Consider the following 19,318-nt stretch of genomic DNA (forward strand, 5'->3'; position numbering starts at 1 on the left):
CTCTGCCAAGGTTCAGAGGGAGACGACCATCGGTGTTAGCTGCCCTTGGGGATCCACCGCCACCACCAGGATTCATGTTGACCCCCCCAACACACACACAACCTATCATTAGCTAGAAACAGGCAGAGTTATTTCCTAAAAGTTTAGTTGAGGGCACAAGATGAAATAATATCACCACCATCTGCCCGTTTTTTTCCTTTCCTTTCTTGTTTTCAAATGCGCTACAGTTATGATGTTTGGACGTGCGTTTATAAAAAGATGCTAAAGGAAGCGGCGCTGTTCTACCGGTTCCTGACCTCCAGAGAGAAATGTAAGTTCAAGTCTGACAAAGTAAAAGGATTTTTACGTTGACAGAGACCAGGGGGTCGGGGTAAGAGGGTGTAGGTGGGGATCTTGAGTTCGGCCCTGCTGATTTGAGAGCTCGCGTGGGCTCCTTCCGAGGTCCAAGATCCTCGTCGTCCTCGTGTAATTCCTACGGCTGGCGGTTGCCGTACATCAGCGGCACGATGAAGACTGAGATGTCGTCCCCGGAACCCAGCCGCTCGTTGGTGATCCTCCAGCCCCGGTCCCTCAGCACGCCGCGCGCTCGCATCACCAGGTCCTGTGCTGCCATCGTGTACCTGGCAAACAGGTGGGGGAAATCAGTATGAATGGACTCCCACTAAGGCTGGGGATATATTCTTCCTCCCCCCTGAACAGGCGCCCCGCACGACCAGAAGAGGCACTAGTGCAGCGACCAGGACACATACCCACATCTTTATATAGCACTTTATCTAGACACCCAAAGTGCTTCACAGAAAAGAGGGGGGAACTCACCTCAACCCCCACCAATGTGTAGCACCCACCTGGTTGATGCACAGCAGCCATTTTGCACCAGAACACTCGCCACACTTCAGCTTGAGGTGGAGAGGGAGTAATCATTGAGCCAATTACATGGGGGGGATGATTAGGTGGCCAGATGGAGAGAGCCAGGTTGGGAATTTTGACAGGTCACGGGGGACCCCCTACTCTTTGCGCTAAGTGCCATGGGATCTTTAATGACCACAGTGAGTCAGGACCTCGGTTTAATGTCTCATCCAAAGGACGGCATCTCCTACTGCACAGTGTCCCTGTCACTGCACTGGGGCATTGGTACTTTTTTTTTTAAGACCAGAGGGAAGTCTGCCCCCTACTGGCCCAACAATAACTCAGTTTTCCCGGGAGGTCTCCCATCCAAGTGCTAACCAAGCCCACACCTGTGTACTCCAATGACTTCCAGTTTCTACTGCAGCAGTCATACCAGTTTGCTGTTTGTTGGCATGTGCTATTGACAATGGCATATTTTTCACGATGCCTGCAAGATTTACCATGGATAAATGTCAATGACATGCACACAATTGTCGACAAACAGGTGAAAAGTTTCAAGTTGTACATGTCAAGTTACGTCCACAATTATGAGGATGAGTCCTCATCCTTTTGGCCATTCTCCTTTTTGCTAGCTTGTGATTCATGCCCCCCTCCCCTTTATGGAAATTTTCATAAAGTTAGCGATGACAAAGCCCATCCATTTAGAGGGAAGACATGATTGGTCAGTTTTACTGTCATTTGAAATTACTCTATTGTTAGGACTTCTGTAAAATTACAGCTGGAACACCAATCACAGAGATGAAAGCTTAGCATTTTCTTCCTAGCAACTGCAGAGGCAGCAAAATTCTGACAGAGAGACAAAAGGGGCTTTTTCATTTAACCCATAACATTGCAGCACAAACTGAGTAGGCAGGTTTGAAGGGTTTATTTTCTAAGAAACATTTTGTTTAGATGATAGAACTGATGACTTTTTAAGTAGTGTTTTAGGGCCTAGAGGGCCCTGGGGGTTCCCCTCTGCAAGTGACCAATCATGCCGTTGTGCCTTGTGGGATTAGGTTGTGGGTTAGTGTGGGTTACCTATCGGTTAGGTTAAGGTTAGCTATCACTTAAGGTTAGGGTAAGGTACGTGTTAGGTTAGCTTGAGGTTATGTTAGGTTAACTTTGGTATTTTTTCCCGCGTTGCCAAGGCACGAGATCAAGTCAATTTTATTTGTTTTGCCCAATATCACAAATTACAAATTTGCCTCAACAACTTGATTGGTCTGCTGCAATGATGGTCCAGGAGCAACACTAATTATGGATGTCGTGGGAACAACACCAACACAGCGATATCAGATTGTGCGATGACGGTAAGTGCAGCACAACATTGGATGTTGTATTCATGGAAGGATTTTTTTTTTTGAGGCAGCATGACGCATGGTACCAAAGACTGTGTTGTGTGGATAACAAACATTTTCTGTGCATCTTTTCATGTGTAGGAGATGTGACACACAGATACAAGGCAAGCCAAACCTGTGCAAGTCGTCCGGGTCACAGTTGGCCAGGAAGGTGGTGACGGACTCGGCCACTTCCTGGTTAGAGAGGACGTCCCACAGGCCGTCCGTTCCCATCACTAGAACATCGTCGGTTCCGTGCTCGTACTGGGTCAGATTATATATCTTCACCTGGATGTCACGAAATAACAAAAGAAGGTTAGTCCTTCCGAAAGAACTGCAGAAGAATACACAGAAATCTCGGTTATTTCACAAAACACCGGTTACTTGAAAAAGACAGGACTATTTTGCAAGCCTTTAGTGTTTAACGTGACCCGAAGCCTATAATGTTAATTATTTCATATTATGTTTATAAGTGTTGGATAATCGGTTTTGGTGTGCAACTCTTCACACAAGAAATCAACACAACTAAAGTGTAAAGTCTTTGCCCACCATCTCTCGAAATTGCGGTCCAATCTTACTGTTGTGTCAAAACACCATTTTGAGAAGCAGTCGATCTTTCTATGTTGCTTAAATTACACTTGATTGTGCCTTTTCTTGAGAAAATACAAAAAAAAAATGGGACAGTCTTCAGTTCTAAAAATGTAATTTTGATAAACGGCATGTGATACAACAAATTATAAGCATCATAGGTGTCACCATTCTGGCGATGCTTCGGCTAAATCCAGCTTCGTGTGACTCACATATTCACCGGCACCACATAATAGGACCTGACGCAGACAGTAGGACATAATTCATATTTAACCCCGCACGTACCCACATTTAATTTTTAACATACTTATATAAGGCGCTTACTTGTTCACTAAACCGCTGAAGCCCACGCATCGCTGAACCCATCATAAAGACTATTGAAATGCATCAAGCTCATCTGGATCACTGAAAAGCTCTCCACATAAACTACTGAAGCACCCTCATGACAACTATCGAAACGCTCTCCTAAGCACCACTGGAAAAGCTGTATGTTCATTTCTGGCACTGAACTGCTGTCATATACTGCACCGAACACTCGCACATGAACTACCGAGTTACTCACACTGATGAAACACTCTCAAACACACCAAGGTGAATTGTGCTTGTATACATTACTGCAAAATACAGTTGTGCATGTACGTTCATTCAGTGACTATGTATGGTAATTTCAGTTCGAACGGGAGATTTTCTGCTAGAAATAAACAGAATTGGCGAGAACAACATTTGGCTAGTTGCCATTGGCTTCCTCAAATGTCAATCGAAAAAAAGAAGGGAACAAATATTTCAACAACTGTGGCTGCTGCAGTGTCACACACTTTAGTCAGACGGATGCTTTTTTTTTTCTTTCTCCCCAATTGTACCCATCCAATTACCCCACTTTTCCAAGCCATCCCGGTCACTGCTCCACCTCTGATCTCTGCCTATCCGGGGAGGGCTGCAGACTACCACATGCCTCCTCCGATACATGTGGAGTCGCCAGCCGCTTCTTTTCACCTGACAGTGAGGAGTTTCACCAGGGGGATGTAGTGCGTGGGAAGATCATTATTCCCCCCAGTTCACCCTCTCCCCTGAGCAGACGCCCTGACTGACCAGAGGAGGCGCTAGTGCAGCAACCAGGACACATACCCACAACTGGTTTCCCACCCGCAGACATAGACAATTGTGTCTGTAGGGAGCCCGACCAAGCTGGAGGTAACACGGGGATTCGAACTGGCAATCCCCATGTTGGTAGGCAACGGAATAGACAGATATGCCACCCGGACGCCCCCGTGCTTTTCTGAATAGCATCCTCTCAGATCAAAAGGGGGACATAGTTTTTGAAGTATGTCTATAATTTCTGGTCATGCCATAATGGTTAGCAAATGTGTGAAGATCATCAACCATTTTCCCATTAAATTGGCTTGATTTTGTTACCTACTTATCTTAGCCTGACACATTTGATTGTTTTAGTGCATTTTATCTATTTTCAGATGCAAGAGGTCTTTAAGAGCTGCTGGATGTTCTAGGTGATTATGGGTGCAGCCAAACATCGGTGGTTGAATGCTCTGAAAACAGGCTTGAGGAAGTAAGAACACAGGAATATAAATGTTGTGACAAAGAGGAAACCGGTTTATAGAGGGCTGGCAAGCTCAAACACAGCTCGAGCTGGCTCAGACATTTCAAAATCACATTAAAATGGGTATCAGCCCAAGCCCTCTCGAAACACGGTGCAAAGCATATCCATGGGATAATGGATTCAGTGCAGCTCTGTATCCCTATTTGACTCAGTGAACAACAAATAACACTTCAGAGACTTTGGGGTGAGCAGTGCAGCTTAGAGAGAGAGAGCGAGCGAGCAAGAGACCTATAGACGGAGATACAGCAAGGGTGCTGGGATGAGTAAAGTTTACATTGTGAACTCGACGTGAACCCGGGCGTTAATGAATTAAAGATCAAGCAGACAGAGAACTCTGGGAAAGTAAATGCAAAACTATAAGTTGAACTACATGGGGAGATGAAAGGGCTTTGAAAGCACTGCCAGAAAGACAGGTGAGTCTGAGTTCCTGTGCCGCTCAGAGCCCCATTCAGGCAAGAAGAACAGAGCTCCTCCGGAGGCTGTGGCACAACATCTGACGGGACTGAAGTAGTTTAAGTAGGTTACGACCTCATCTGGTCTATCTTGTACGGGCGAACGATAAGAAAATAAGACGGGCAGGATGGAGGAGATGGAGAGGAAGAAGGTCGAAGGATGGAAAAACAGAGAGGAGGAAGGACTGTAGGGCAGATGGAGGAATTGATTTTGACATTTGAAAATGGAAACAAAAAAAAAACACACTGCAGGCTACAGCAGGACTGGGTACACTAAAATCTGCAGTGCCGTCAAGACACACCAGTACAACACAAAATCTAATGGACCTCTCTTTTCATTCATTATCCAAACCGCTTATCCTTAGGGTCACAGGGATGCTGGAGCCTATCCCACCAGTCATTGGGTGGCAGGCGGGGAGACACCCTGGACAGGCCGCCTGTCCATCACAGGGCCGACACATTCACACACATTGACACCTAGGGACAAGTTAGTACGGCCGATTCACCTGACCTACATGTCTTTGGACTGTGGGAGGAAACCGGAGCCCCCGGAGGAAACACGCAAACACCACACAGAGGACGACCCGGGACGACCTCCAAGGTTGGACTACTCCGGGGCTTGAACCCAGGACCTTCTTGCTGTGAGGTGACTGCGCTAACCACTATGCCACCGTGCCGCCCCACCTCTCTTTTCACAAACCACAAATATTCATAAATGGGAAAGTATAATTTCACAGAGAATATACAGGCCTTTGGTGTACAGGGTCCATCTCGTAAAGAATGAAAATGGAGGAAGAGGAGGAATTGAAAAAGGGAAGGATGGCCCGAAAATATGAAAAACCAAGTGAGACGATGGACATTTCTCAAGTCTTTTACAGTGCTGTTTCCTCGGCAGATTTTGCTCCACAACTGCTGTGACACAAGTGAACATCGATCAAAACAATTTCTTAAAAACCTGTTATATGCTGCTGAACCATTGGGAGAGCTAACAAAGTACACACGTAATGTAAATAACTGGCTCCCAACGTGGACACACACTTGGAAAAATAAGTCCAAGTCGAGCAGCTGTCGACTCCTTACCTTTATATTGAATACATTTTCACCCTGTGCTAGGGGCTGAACAGTATCTATTGATTCAGCACTGACATCACTATGTGTACATGCGCAATAGTCCCACTGCAACGGATGCAAATTGGGCCTATCAGTCACATCGGGCTAAATAGTTTCTTCGGTCTACTTATTTCCATCCATCTACCCATTATCAGAACCGCTTATCCTGCTCTCAGGGTCGCGGGGATGCTGGAGCCTATCCCAGCAGTCACTGGGCATCAGGCGGGGAGACACCCTGGACAGGCCGCCAGGCATTTATTCAAAAATCACTCAGAACCGATGTACAAGTGCTGTTTAATTCTTTTCTAATGTTGGTCATTTAAAAGAAGTTTGTATTTTTAAATTGGAGGACAGCACTGTGAAGCTGACTGTAACCTCATGATACCTTCCTAGACACCACCCTTCTTTCACTCATTCACAGATCCGCCTCCATCTTTTCAGCGTGAGCCAAGTGCACCAGAGCTATTGTGTCGATTATGGACTAGCCTAAATTCATGGGCGAATATTGACTGAATACAAGCGTGTCACATCGAGTCGACTGGAGTGCTCAGAAACTGCCTTATCTTCCCCTCTAAATTCCCTCCTGTCACTGCCGGAGTGATAAATTATTTCCAAATGGAGCTATTAAGGTTCAAAGCCGCATATATCTGGGGAAACGACCCAGCTCACGCTGGATGTCATTCATCCGTCCATCCTCATGACCCGGTTTGTTCCATCAGGCAGTCTGCAGCGGCGTCTCTTACCTCGGGGCAGCAGGACAGGAAGGGCTTTATGTAGATATTGGAGTCGTGAACTTTGAGGTCGTGGTCGCCGAGACCTCGGGTCACACCGATGGTGGCCAACACCCGCGCCTGGGGAGAAAAAAAAAATACACCAGTATATTTCAGCGTTCACACACCTTCTCTATTTTATAAACGCCATTTCTTCTAAGGAAGCGAATGTCGCTTGTTGAGACTGGGTTTGAAGATCTTGCTTGGTGATTGCTCATGGGCTACTAAGACAACTAGGCCATATGGGGCAATAGCTTACACTCATTCTCAACACTACTCAGAATATGCTGATATAGTCTGCCGCTAAATTTAGTGCTTTTTGAACATGTTTCAGGTGTGGGGAAAAAAATTCCCATTTTGTACAATTGTAAAAGATTTCACTGCATCAATATTCTGTATTTCTTCCATTCTGCTTTTGTGGAAGAGCCTCGTTAATTAAACGTGTACATCTCTCACTTAACCTGGCATCTGTTAAACGAGAATGGCACTGACAGACGCCATCTTGAGATGGAGTGAAACACATCACATCTTCTCATCTCTGTCCAGAACCGGTCTTTAAAGTCTACTCAACGGATCGAGAGCGCGAATCGGAATAACAGGATGAGAAGAGTTTGAAACATTTTGTAGATTTGATTTGTTGGGTTTCTGTCTGTTCTTGTCATCTCTCTCTCTCTCTCTCCTTCTGTCCCCAAGGGGATTAGATTTACTTCTCAGAAAGAGGACTGTCATTTCCCGGTGGGCCTGTATCTGCCACACACACAATGCCTCAGTGTATGTGTGTATGTGATGTGACAGTATTAGTGAAGTGAAACAGATGGACCGTCTCCTCTCCCCCGTACAGGGCTCAGTGCTAACGCCCCCCCCCCAAGGAGTACATGTGCTCCTAAATGAAAAAAATTAGGAACACACAAAGAAATGTAGGAGCATAGTGAAAAATGTTCAAGTAACACAGAGTTTATCAACAAACAATTGATTACATACATATTTTACTGCCCATGTGCACGTGTGTGTGTATGTGTGTGTATGTGTTCCTTCTCGTGTGCAATTATGTGAAAACCAGTGGGGGACTATGAAAGTGGAGGACACTAGTATCTGGACACTAGGCATGGGCCTTCAATTTTTGAAAACGTTAATGACATACCTTTTTAAAAACACTGAAATGTTGAAACACAGTTTTTTGAATAAAAATTTGTAACAGCTTTTTAAAATATTTCAAAGTTTTTTTTTTTAACACCGAAGCACTGGACCAATGTTTTAAAACACTGACACTGCATTTTAACAGACATATTTGGTTCTGCAATACAGGTCCCCTCCCCCCTCATTCTGTATGCATGTGTGTGTGTACTAAGAGACACACATCTGTGCAATAGCGCATACCATCAAAATCACACATTGGCTCATGCCTACTAGATGCAAAGGGTATTGGTTGTCCGGCTGGTTTTGTATGTTGGCCGTCTGGCATGCTCAGCCGGCGGTCCACTGTAGGAGTAGGATCAAATTCCGCCATGTTAACGTTGAGAATAGTGACGAGTAGGGCAGTTCTTTTCAGTGTACTGAATCATTAAAAAGATTAATTTTACTGAACTGTTCAGTGCTTGACCGGAGCTCCAACTATGCAATCCTGCTCACTGAACTGAAATACGGCTGAATGTTCGGTTCAGCCCACTAACCGGTGAACTGAGAAACAGTAGTTACCCTGGATGTAACTCCAGTTCTATGAGTACATGCATAGCCCTCTAATGGGCTTTGCCATTGGTTTACCCTTTGAGGTTCCGCCTCGGCACCTGAGGCAGATCTTTTCCCTCACCACCCAATCAAGCAGTAGGAGCCACATAGTGCCCCACCACCTATAAACCCCAATGTCGCCACAGCTCATCTCCCTTTGAACTCAGCAACGAAGACTGGGGCCAGCTGGGCTAGAGGATAGAGAGCTACGTACGTATGTACTCATAGAACTGGAGTTACATCCAGGGTACCTACCATTTCTATATGCCGTACATGCTCCACCCTCTAACGGGATTCACTATTGATCACACCTAAGGCGAAGGCTGTTAGGGATGAATGTACTCTGAGCTGGGCCTGACTGACACCAGTCAGACACCAGCCAACGTAACACCCTACACAGGAGCAGTCCAATGGTTGAGCACTGCCCCACCCGAGGGTCTCAAACTGTACTGCAACAACCTGCTGTGGGTTTGGCACAGCTGACTTATCAGTTGACTAAAGAAGAGGCCCCACTTGATTGTGCACCAAACACCGCATAAAGTACTGAGTCAACAGTCATATTCCTGAGATACGACAGCACAAAGGTCAAACTGGAGGACCAGGAAGCCGCCAAGCAGATGTCTTCCACTGACACTCCCCGGAAAAGTGCCATAGAAGACACATTACCCATAGTAGGGTGCACCCTGAGGCTCACAGGGGCAGGGCAGCCCATAGCATCATAACTCTTGAAAATTGCGCCACAAACCCAGTGAGCGAGCCACTGTACCAACTGAGGAGCCCCTTGAGCCCAACCGCCATAGCAGATGAACAGTCCGTTGGATTTCTTGACCGTCACCAAGTGCTTCACATAACAGCAAACAACATAAGCTCACCCATGACATAACTGGTCATGGGTGAGCTTGTCAAGAAACCCAGCCAGATAAGCTAAATTGCTAGCCAGTGCCACCACCTGGGAGGCACCAGCATAGCCACGGTCAAGAAAGTTGGCCATCAACCGGTCCCACTCGTTCGGCAGTGACGGCCGACCGCCTGGCCAGAGGGAGGCTGAAGGGAGGAGGTAGACCCTGACTTCATCCTTGATAAAGAGCCCTTCCTTGTCCCACTCCCAGCCCTCCACAGAGCAGTAGGGACCATAAGCCACAGCTGGGGTCTTGGTACCACTCACACTGCGCATAGTGGAAGAAGGGTGCCATCTTGGGACATAGCACATGAGGGTGAGGCCTACCGTGTGGCAGGGCACAAAGGCTGACAGTGAAGTAATCCTGGGGAGAAGTGGAGGTGGGAGACAGCGGAAGTGGAATACCTATCCTCTTGGTGGCCAAAGAAAACAGGCTGGGCAGATTGTTGAGAGGGTACCGGTGAACAACCAGCGGCTCTAAGTTGAGGAAAAGAGAGGCTGGGTCCTTTTCTTCAAAGACATGACGGTCGTCCTCCTCGTCCCAAGATTTAGAGCAGGCCACTGCCTTCTTGCTTAATGGCACCTGGCTGGCATTGGAGAGGCGGAAGGAGTCAGTGTACATACTTCTCTACCTACTTCTCTAAACTTGTGTCTAACAATCGGCGCAATCTCAAAGTTTCATTTGACACCATTATTCATATTGTTACTCCTGCGTCACCTGCTGTTCTGATTTTTTTCAAGTGAGAAATGTAACACATTTCTTTCTTTCTTTGTGGGCAAGATTAATGAAATCAGATCGAACATTTCCCCCTCAGCTTCCCCCCCATCCCATGCTCCTCTCAGTCTACAATCCTGGAGAGTTTTTCCACCAATAACACTCCAAGATCTTAGTAACTTGGTTAACTATGAAAACTTCCTCTTGCCCCTTTGACATCTTACCCACATCCTCTGTTTAAAAATGTCATTGGCTCTATTGCTCCTGCTGTGCTCTCCATAATCAACGACTTTTTGTTATCTGGTCATGTCCCTGCTCAATTCAAACAAGCAGTTATTCAGCCACTCCAAAATTTTTTTAAATAAATAAATAAATACATACAAACATACATACATAAAAAACAAAATCAAACCTTGACCTTTTCCCTAACCTGAAATTACAGGCCCATTTCCAAGCTGCCTTTTGCCAAAATTTTAGAAAAAGCGGTTGCTAAGCAGCTCACAACTGCAATAGATGAGCATAATATATCTGATAAGTTTCAGTCTGCCTTCCGCTAGTTGAACTCAATAGAAACAGTTCTTAAGAGTCTCAAATGAAATCTTGATGCATGGTGACGCAGGAGAATGTTTGGTGTTTGTGCTGTAGGATCTCAGTGCGGCTTTTGATACTATGGACTACCATATCTTGGTTGAGAGACTTGGGCAGTGGGTGGGTATCTCTGGGTTAGCCCTGCAGTGGTTCTCCTCCTACCTCTCGGATAGGAGTTTTGTAGTTTCTGCTAGCAGCGTCACTCCTCATCTGAAACGCTGTACTGTGGTGGGTCTGAAGGTTCAGTTCTTGGCCCTATTCTGTTTGCTTTGTATACGCTTCCCCTTGGACAGATAATGAGGCACTTTAAAGGGTATCTCCTATCACATCTATGCAGATGATATTCAATTACATGTCTCATTTAAACCTCAAAACATAGCTAACTGGATGGCAGATAATTTCTTAAATACAGACAAAACTGAAATCCTTATTTCTGCTCCTCCTAGTAGATAAGGGATGGTCTTGGGTCTCTTGCCTCGTTGGTTAAATCCTCCATAAGAAATCTAGGTGTCACTATCGATGAGACTCTTGACTCTGGACCAACATGTCAAAGTGTCTGATTCATTCTTGTTTTTCCATCTGAGAAACATTGCAAAGCTCAGGCCCATTGTGTCTCAAGCAGAGATGGAAATGTTAATTCAATCTTTTTATAACATCCCGTCTTGACTCCCTTTTCACCTGCCTCAGCAAAAAATAAAACATTTTTAAAAAATCCCTGGATCGTTTACAAGTGGTCCAAAATGCTGCTGTTAAACTCTTGATCAGATCCTCCAAAAGGTCTCATGTGACACAGATTCTAATTGCTCCTCACTGGCTCCCCATCAAATTCAGAATCCAAATCAAAGTTTTTGTGATCACCTAAAGAGCTCTGCATCATCAGGCTCCTGCCTACATTGGAGATCTACTGCAGCCCGATGTCACCAGCAGGTCTCTACAGTCCTCTGATCAGGGTTTGCTGGTTGCTCCTCAATCTAGGCTTAAAACTAAAGGAGACTGTGCTTTTGAGTTTGTGGCTCCTAAACTTTGGTACGCTTTTCCTTTGGACTTGTATTTTTAAGCTTTAATTCCTCTGTGAAGCACTTTGTGATGTCTCTGCTCTCAAAAGATGCAATATAGATAAAGTTACTTCTGCCTGTTCTTGTGCCTCTAACCGGGGGAGAGAGGCAGGCAGGGCAGGTCTCGGCTTCCTCCTGACGATGCCAACCGAGGCAAAAGAAGCAGGCCTGGTGGCTGTCCAGAGAAGACATCTCAGTGGAGCAGGAGGAGCAGGTCTTGATAGGGGTAGGCATAACTGTGTCGCCGGAGGGTGACAGGCAGGAAAAAAAAAAAATCGCAGATCCATACTCAAGGTTGCTGAGTGAAAAAGGGAAATGACCTGCGGAGACGCTAGGGTTTTATAGATGGTGGGGGGCTGTGTGGCTCCCAACCACTTGTTTGGATGGTGAGGGAAAAGAGCTGTCTCAAGTGCCGAGGTGGAGCCTTGAAGGGTAAACCAATAGCGAAGCCCCTTATAGGGTGGAACATGTACAACGTAGAACGGTCGTTCATGAAGGATAAACCAGCAGGCTGACAATTTAGTTGGATAAAGATACCCTTTGCAAACTGAAAGCTGCTATAACAAAGTCCTACCCAGTTATGTACAGCATATATATTTTTTGTGACACCTAATTATTAATTAAAACGTTTGATACTACTTCCTACTTCGTTGTGTGTGTGTGCAGTAACATTAAATGTTAGCCTATGCATATAATATCGAGATATTGTCATATATATGGATTGCAGTCGAAGACCAATATTGTTGATCATTGCAGCTAAATGCTAGCAACCCGAATCAGCTGCGTATTTGCTGTCTTCAACACAACCCGTTCCTCCTGCGAACAAATGACGGTCAGCTGGACTGACAGTTCCTGAGACGGACCGTCTCAGGAAGTGATTCAGTTCAGTTCGTTCCCCCAAAAGATGCGACTCATCATGAAGTACAAAACATTGCTTGCGAAGCCTCGTTAGTTAAAGCTTGCAAATCCCCCCCCCCTCCTCATCTCTTTTTTGCTCCAAATTAAAACGAATGGGCTTCATTTTTAGCGATGTCTTTGCAATGCTTTTTAAATGCGTCTGTCCCCAACTGACTACAGCAGCTTGTAATCTTTACTCGCACACTGTGCTCGTAAATTATTTTTCCGGTTCACCCGTATCTATTTTTAGGGGTAAATGCGAGTGAAATACTTGTACCGTCGAGCTCTCCTGTAGTCCCCTGTGTGTTAGTTAGTGAGTGTGTGTGTGTCTTCTTTTCCAAGTTTTTGTTCCCCCACAGTATGCTACAAGTACATCAGAGAAACAATGTATGCCCACTCCCTGGGTAGCTGGCAGGCTGGCGGGCATGTAGAGACTGTGTGTGTGTCGAAGAAAGTGGTCACCGTTCTTTCAGCAGTTCTGATTTCCAGCAAAGAGCCATAAGGCTTGGAATGCACACACACACACACACACACACACACACACACACACACACACACACACGCGCGCGCTTACCTTTTTCCCTTCACCATATATTAGTGGAAACTTGAGGTCCTCATCCTCAATGGTTTTATAAGCCCTGTGTTGGATCAAGGTCAGAGAGAAAAGCAAAGGAGAGCATTAAATGGGCCTCTATAAAAAAAAAAAACACACACACCAGTGTCAGACTGCCCTCAGTAGAAATGGCTTTGAGCAAGGAGTACGTGAGGGAGTGAGGGAAAAGAACAAGGAGAGTGAGACGGACTGACATGGAGAGACAGAGGGTAGGAGGGAGAGCAGGGCGAGGAAACCACTTTTAATTACTCTTGATGTGGTTTTCCCGTTTCACGGCTGTACGGAGAGCAATTTTTCTTCCGCTCTGGTGTGAATCCACAGTTTTTCGCGGGACTTCCCTCGCAGTATCACAAACACCCATCCAACCATCAAAGGAAAGCAACGTCTCTTTATTGAGGACGTGTGGAACTCACCAGGGTGATGAGTCTAACAGGACAGGAGCTTTAGCCAACATAACACCTGTTTATTTGAATGGGGGCAAAGGAAAAGTTTCCACCACTTTTTGGATCCTAGTGGAGATATATCAGACTGTTGGTCACAGACACATGGGTCCAAACCACCTCCACCTCCACTGCTGATGCTGGATCGTTTCTTTTTTATTTTATTTTATTTTTTGATTTTCCCCCCTTTTCTCCCCAATTGTACCCAGCCAATTACCCCACTCTTGTGTGCCGTCCCGGTCAGTGCTCCACCCCCTCTGCCAATCTGGGGGAGGGCTGCAGACTACCACACGCCTCCTCCGATACACGTGGAGTCGCCAGCCGCTTCTTTTCACCCGACAGTGAGGAGTTCCGCCAGGGGGACATAGCGTGTGGGAGGATCACGCTATTCCTCCTCAATCCCCCCCCCCCCAAACAGGCTCCCCGACCAACCAGAGGAGGAGGTAGTGCAGCGACCAGGTCATATACCCACATCCGGCTTCCCACCCACAGACACCGCCAATTGTGTCTGTAGGGACGCCCGGCCATGCCGGAGGTAACACGGGGAATTCGAACCAGCGATCCCCATGTTGGTAGGCAAAGGAATAGACTGCTACGCTACCTGGATGCCCGCTGGATCTCTTTCTATAGGATTGATTCCTGCCGCTTTGCATCAGTCTGCTCCCTGCCTGCAGTGCCTCCATTCATATTATCTACGACAGTGGTGACTTGGGGTGTGTGTGTGTGTGTGGGGGGTTAATTTGTATAACACCTATACTTTTTATGAGAGGTAACTGTCCTCAAAAGTCAACTTTTTCAGCATTTTTTCCCCTCAATTTCTCATCAGCAATGGTGTCAGTTTCCTCAGTGTGGTTTCCTTACTGCTGCTGAATGCAAAAAAAAAAAAAATGGCAACACTATCATTGCAGTCCTGCAATAAATTTTTCAAAACTTTCCGATTTAGCTTATGTTGTTGGGTTTTCTTTATTTTCCCTTCAAGCACGACTCTCTGGGTTGCAATTTAGCTCGCATTTTTCCCTGCTAAAACATTTATGGGTATGACTGAGCCGAGCGAGCGAGAGAGAGAGCGAGCAACAGAGTGAAGATCTTTGAATGTGCAACACACAAAAGGACTAAGACGGGTTCAAAAGTGCACAAATGCCACAAGTTGCCAATCTGAGAATCTGCAAAAACAAACCCGGGTCTCGAGCTTTGATGTGTAAGATGGAGAGTCTGCGGCCAGCGCTGCCGTGGCTTCTACAAGCCAGATTAGACCTGGCGTCAGCAGACTGAGGGAAATGTTAACGACTTCAAACGCTACCATAGCTGGCTGACGTTTACACCGCCTGTTTGTCTTTCAGTACACGTCTCTCTCTCTCTTATCTGTTCTGTCTTTCTTTTTGCACGTTTTGCCCCGTCTCACGGTTAGAGACCTGTGCTTGCATTACCCTCCCATTCCTTAGGTGGTAGGGAGAGAGAGAGAGAGAGAGAGAGAGAGAGAGAGAGAGAGAGCCCTCTCTCATCCATCCATTTACCCTCTGATCAACCCGTCCTCTCCTCCTCTTCAATCGTTCCTCTTCTGACAAGGGGAGAAAGAGTCCACCGAGTCACTTGCTGCACCCTTTTTATCTTTGCAAGGCAGGTGATGCTCGGCTGGGGGAAAGTTGGCCGAGAGCGCAAGCTAGTGCTCAGCACTACCCGTTTTCATGTTCATAGTCACAACAGCTCACACCTGAAAGTCGACACATGCAATCATCTTATTCATTTCGTCACTTGCCATTTTGGGCCTCAACAGTGGCTGCTGGTTGGTTGGGCGTCCCTACAGACACAATTGGCCGTGTCTGCGGGTGGGAAGCCGGATGTGGGTATGTGTCCTGGTCACTGCACTAGCGCCTCCCCTGGTCTGTTGGGGCGCTTGTTCGGCGGGGGGGGGGGGACTGGGGGGAATAGCATGATCCCCCCACGCGCTATGTCCCCCTGGTGAAACTCCTCACTGCCCGGTGAAAAGAAGTGGCTGGCGACTCCACATGCATGGGAAGAGGCATGTGGTAGTCTGCAGCCCTCCCCGGATCGACAGAGGGGGTGGAGGAGCAACCGGGACGGCTCGGAAGAGTCAGGTAATTGGCCAAGTACAATTGGGGAGAAAAAGGGGGGGGGGGAGTGCCTGCTGGGGTAGAGGTGGTAGTGATGGGGGTTGTTGGGGGTGGAGCAAACTCACCAACCCATCTAGATTTTCACAGATTCTCTGCGAGCTACGCTGGTGGCAGATTTCCTTCTCTGACATCTAGGCTATTGCCGCTTCAATACATTAAAAAGAATGAACAAAACACATGTGTGCGTGCACACACACACACACACACACACACACACACACACACACACACACACACACACACACACAGAGCAGGTTCTGCCAAAACTGATAAATCTGGGGTCTGAGGAGTATTCTGCCAGGTATTCACCTCGAAGTGGTCCGCTGCAGTGTGAAGACTGAAGAACTAGAGCAGAAACGGGACAAACGACGGCCAGAAGCAGTGTTGCTTTAGCGCATCTCTCCACTTTTCTTAAATCCTTCTGCCTCAAAACAATTCTCCGCCTGCCTCCCTCCCCCACAACTGGACCGACTGACAGATTGACTGACTGACTGACTGACTGACCTGGGCTTAGCTTACAGCTGAGCAGATTTGAGAGGTGAACGTGTTTCACACTGGTCCGCACATCAACTATCATTTCAATGGCAGAGAGGAAGAGTGAGAAAGAGATATAGAGACAGAAAGAGAGACACACCAAATTCGTCCATTTTCAGCAACACAGATAAAGAGAGAGAATGTGTGTGTGTGTGTGTGATAGGAACAGTGACAGGAAAAATCTTTTCAGGTTATGACAGTGAACCCTCCATGACAACAGGATTTGGATCAATATGCTATGTACCCCTGCAGTTAAATTTATATAATGGAGAGAAAAGACGTTTTTTTTTTTTTTAGACTGGTTCCTTGTACGAGTAACAACTCACTGGAAAACTTAGAGGATGCATTGAGCATGGCAGAACAAAGCTCTTTACAAAAGCAGTGAAGGACAGAGTACATCTGGCTAGCTTGTGAGGCACACCGAGCTGAAATATAAACCTTTTGAGCGGAGTACAGTATTTCCCTGTGTGTGCACATTTGAGTGTACTCGACAGTGTGTATGTGTGTAAAACAGTGAATGAGAGCAAAAACTCTATGTGCAAAAGGGTGTTTGAATCCTGCAATATCAAAACTATATCATCATATGATAGCTAGCTCATTAGCTAATCATCATTGGCTAACTATCACGGTTAGCTCTTTAGCTTTCTCCAGACTTCATAGTATCTTACAAAAAATTCTTTTTTTGTTTTGTTTTGGATTTTCCCCCCTTTTTCTTCCCAATTGTACTTGGCCAATTACCCCACCCTTCCAAGCCTTCCCAATCTCTGCTGCACCCCCTCTGCCAATCTGTGGAGGGCTGCAGACTACCACATGCTTCCTCCGATACATGTGGAGTCGCCAGCCGCTCCTTATCACCTGACAGTGAGGAGTTTCACCAGGGGGATGTAGCGTGTGGGAGGATCACGCTATTCCCCCCAGTTCTCCCTCCCCCCTGAACAGGCGCCTCAACCGACCAGAGGAGGCGCCAGTGCAGCGACCAGGACACATACCCACCCGCAGACATGGCCAATTGTGTCTGTAGGGACGCCTGACCAAGCCAGAGGTAACACGGGGATTCAAACCGGCAATCCCCATGTTGGCAGGCAACGGAATAGACCGCTACACTGCCCAGACCTTACAAAAATTTTAACCTAAGCAAATGTGTGTGTGTGTGTGTGTGTGTGTGTGGTTGGGTGCGTGAAGAGAAAGAGCACAGAGAAAGAGAAGATGCTGAGACTAACTACAAACTACAACCTTTTGCAGAGCTTTCAGGGTCTGAGTCACTCCGTCCATAGCTGCTCGGAAAGCTGCAAGGTACTACCAACTCTACTTTTCATTTCCTTTGAATGTTGCATCAATTCACTTGGCTATTCTGTGCCAGAATGCATAAAACGATCCCAGAATATTACAAGGGTCTCATTATAGATTTAAATTTGATCCTGGTGCGATTCAGCCGTCCCGTAAAATACGGAATCATCCAGTAGTTGGAAACTTAAAAGACGCGGTCTGCACTAAACTGATACGGGACGTGCTTTGTGACGCATTTTTGAGAATCTATTCAGTGCAAATAATCTATGGGACAGAAACATCACAGGTCAGACTATTAAGACAGAGTGATTTGTACAAGATAGCAGGACAACCATGATATGTTATCCCTCAGCCTGTCTGTCATGTTATGGTCCACTACCCAAACAGAGAACGCGCTTATCATTGGACGTGACTCAGGACCAATGAAGAGGGATGGGAAGACAGTAAATCAACTGGGTGAAAATGACAACCCTAAAAGATTTACATACAGATGAACGGTGTTTCATTCTTTTTATTGCTGATGTATTTCAGACAATTAACTACAAATTTCCAAATCATGAATGCTTATTTTAGTGATTACCGTCAGCTGGGGGCTATCCCAGGAAAAATTATATAGTGCGTAACGTATTACGTTAGCAGCCAAATGTGGGAGAAGAATGAAGTTACTGGGGGAGTTTTAAGAAAAAGCAGTCCTTGTGGTTGCTGGCAGATTTGGCTGAGCAAGCTTGTAAAAGACTTTTACCAACAGAGACTACAACATTAATGACTGAAATCCAGGCTAAGTCATGCTTTTTTTTAAATGTACCTGTTAAACTGAATGTGCGCATGAGAGACTGGGACAGACAGCTGCACAAAAGGACAGACGTATAGAGAGACTTGAGAGAAAAAATGGTGAGAGACAGAGAGATGGAGATCTTATTGAATTCTTTATGAAGGAAGATTGCCTTCATGAAGGATTGAGGTTTAAATTTACTGACCATCCTCTCATGGTGAAGTCGCGGTAAAGCATCCTCTTGCCCACTTCCTTCCTCTGAACTCTCCTGGGAAACTCCAGGTGGGTGAATTCGTTTCCCAACAGGTGGGGCTGCATGAATCCCTGGAAGATAAAGAGACGAGGACACCCTGCCGGTCAGACACCGATTTACCACGCAGCAAACCTGCAGTTACTAACTCCATTTGTTTTCTTGCACATTTACCCGCTACTGCCTCATTCAGAACACTTTAAACTTATTGGACAAGGATTTTTTTTAAAAAATATATGCGCTGTATTAAAATCCATCCATCCATCAGCTTAACCCAGCAGTCACTGGGCGGCAGGCGGGGAGACACCCTTGACAGGCCATCAGGCCATCACACAGGGCCGACATACACACACATTCATACCTAGGGGCAATTTAGTATGGCCGATTCACCTGACCTACATGTCTTTGGACTGCGGGAGGAAACCCATGCAGACACGGGGAGAACATGCAAACTCCACACAGGGGACGACCCCCCCAAGGATGGACTACCCCAGGGCTCGAACCCAGGACCTTCTTGCTGTGAGGCGACCGCGCTAACCACTGCGCCACCGTGTTGCCTGAATAAAATGAACGTGCAAAATTCTCCCTCAACTCAAAAGCAACTCTCAGTGCAAGTGTGTTTGAGCAAAGCAGTTAAACCTAAACTGCTTCAAAT

At 46.4% G+C, this 19,318-nt stretch overlaps 1 protein-coding gene across 1 annotated transcript in view; it reads right to left on the reverse strand.

The window, feature by feature from the left end:
• Positions 1 to 241: 241 nt before the first annotated feature.
• Positions 242 to 19,318, reverse strand: part of LOC130110378 (protein phosphatase 1H-like) — a 53,530-nt gene continuing 34,453 nt past the window's right edge. Inside the window, exons 6-10 of the mRNA XM_056277460.1 lie at positions 18,619 to 18,737; positions 13,210 to 13,273; positions 6,731 to 6,838; positions 2,359 to 2,510; positions 242 to 620 (exon numbers count right to left, since the gene is read on the reverse strand). Coding sequence (XP_056133435.1) covers positions 473 to 620; positions 2,359 to 2,510; positions 6,731 to 6,838; positions 13,210 to 13,273; positions 18,619 to 18,737 — 591 coding nt within the window. The 3' untranslated portion in view covers positions 242 to 472. The remainder of the gene's footprint in view (positions 621 to 2,358; positions 2,511 to 6,730; positions 6,839 to 13,209; positions 13,274 to 18,618; positions 18,738 to 19,318) is intronic.

The sequence above is a fragment of the Lampris incognitus genome, chromosome 3 (assembly GCF_029633865.1).
Source record: "Lampris incognitus isolate fLamInc1 chromosome 3, fLamInc1.hap2, whole genome shotgun sequence".
Classification (NCBI taxonomy): Eukaryota; Metazoa; Chordata; class Actinopteri; order Lampriformes; family Lampridae; genus Lampris; species Lampris incognitus.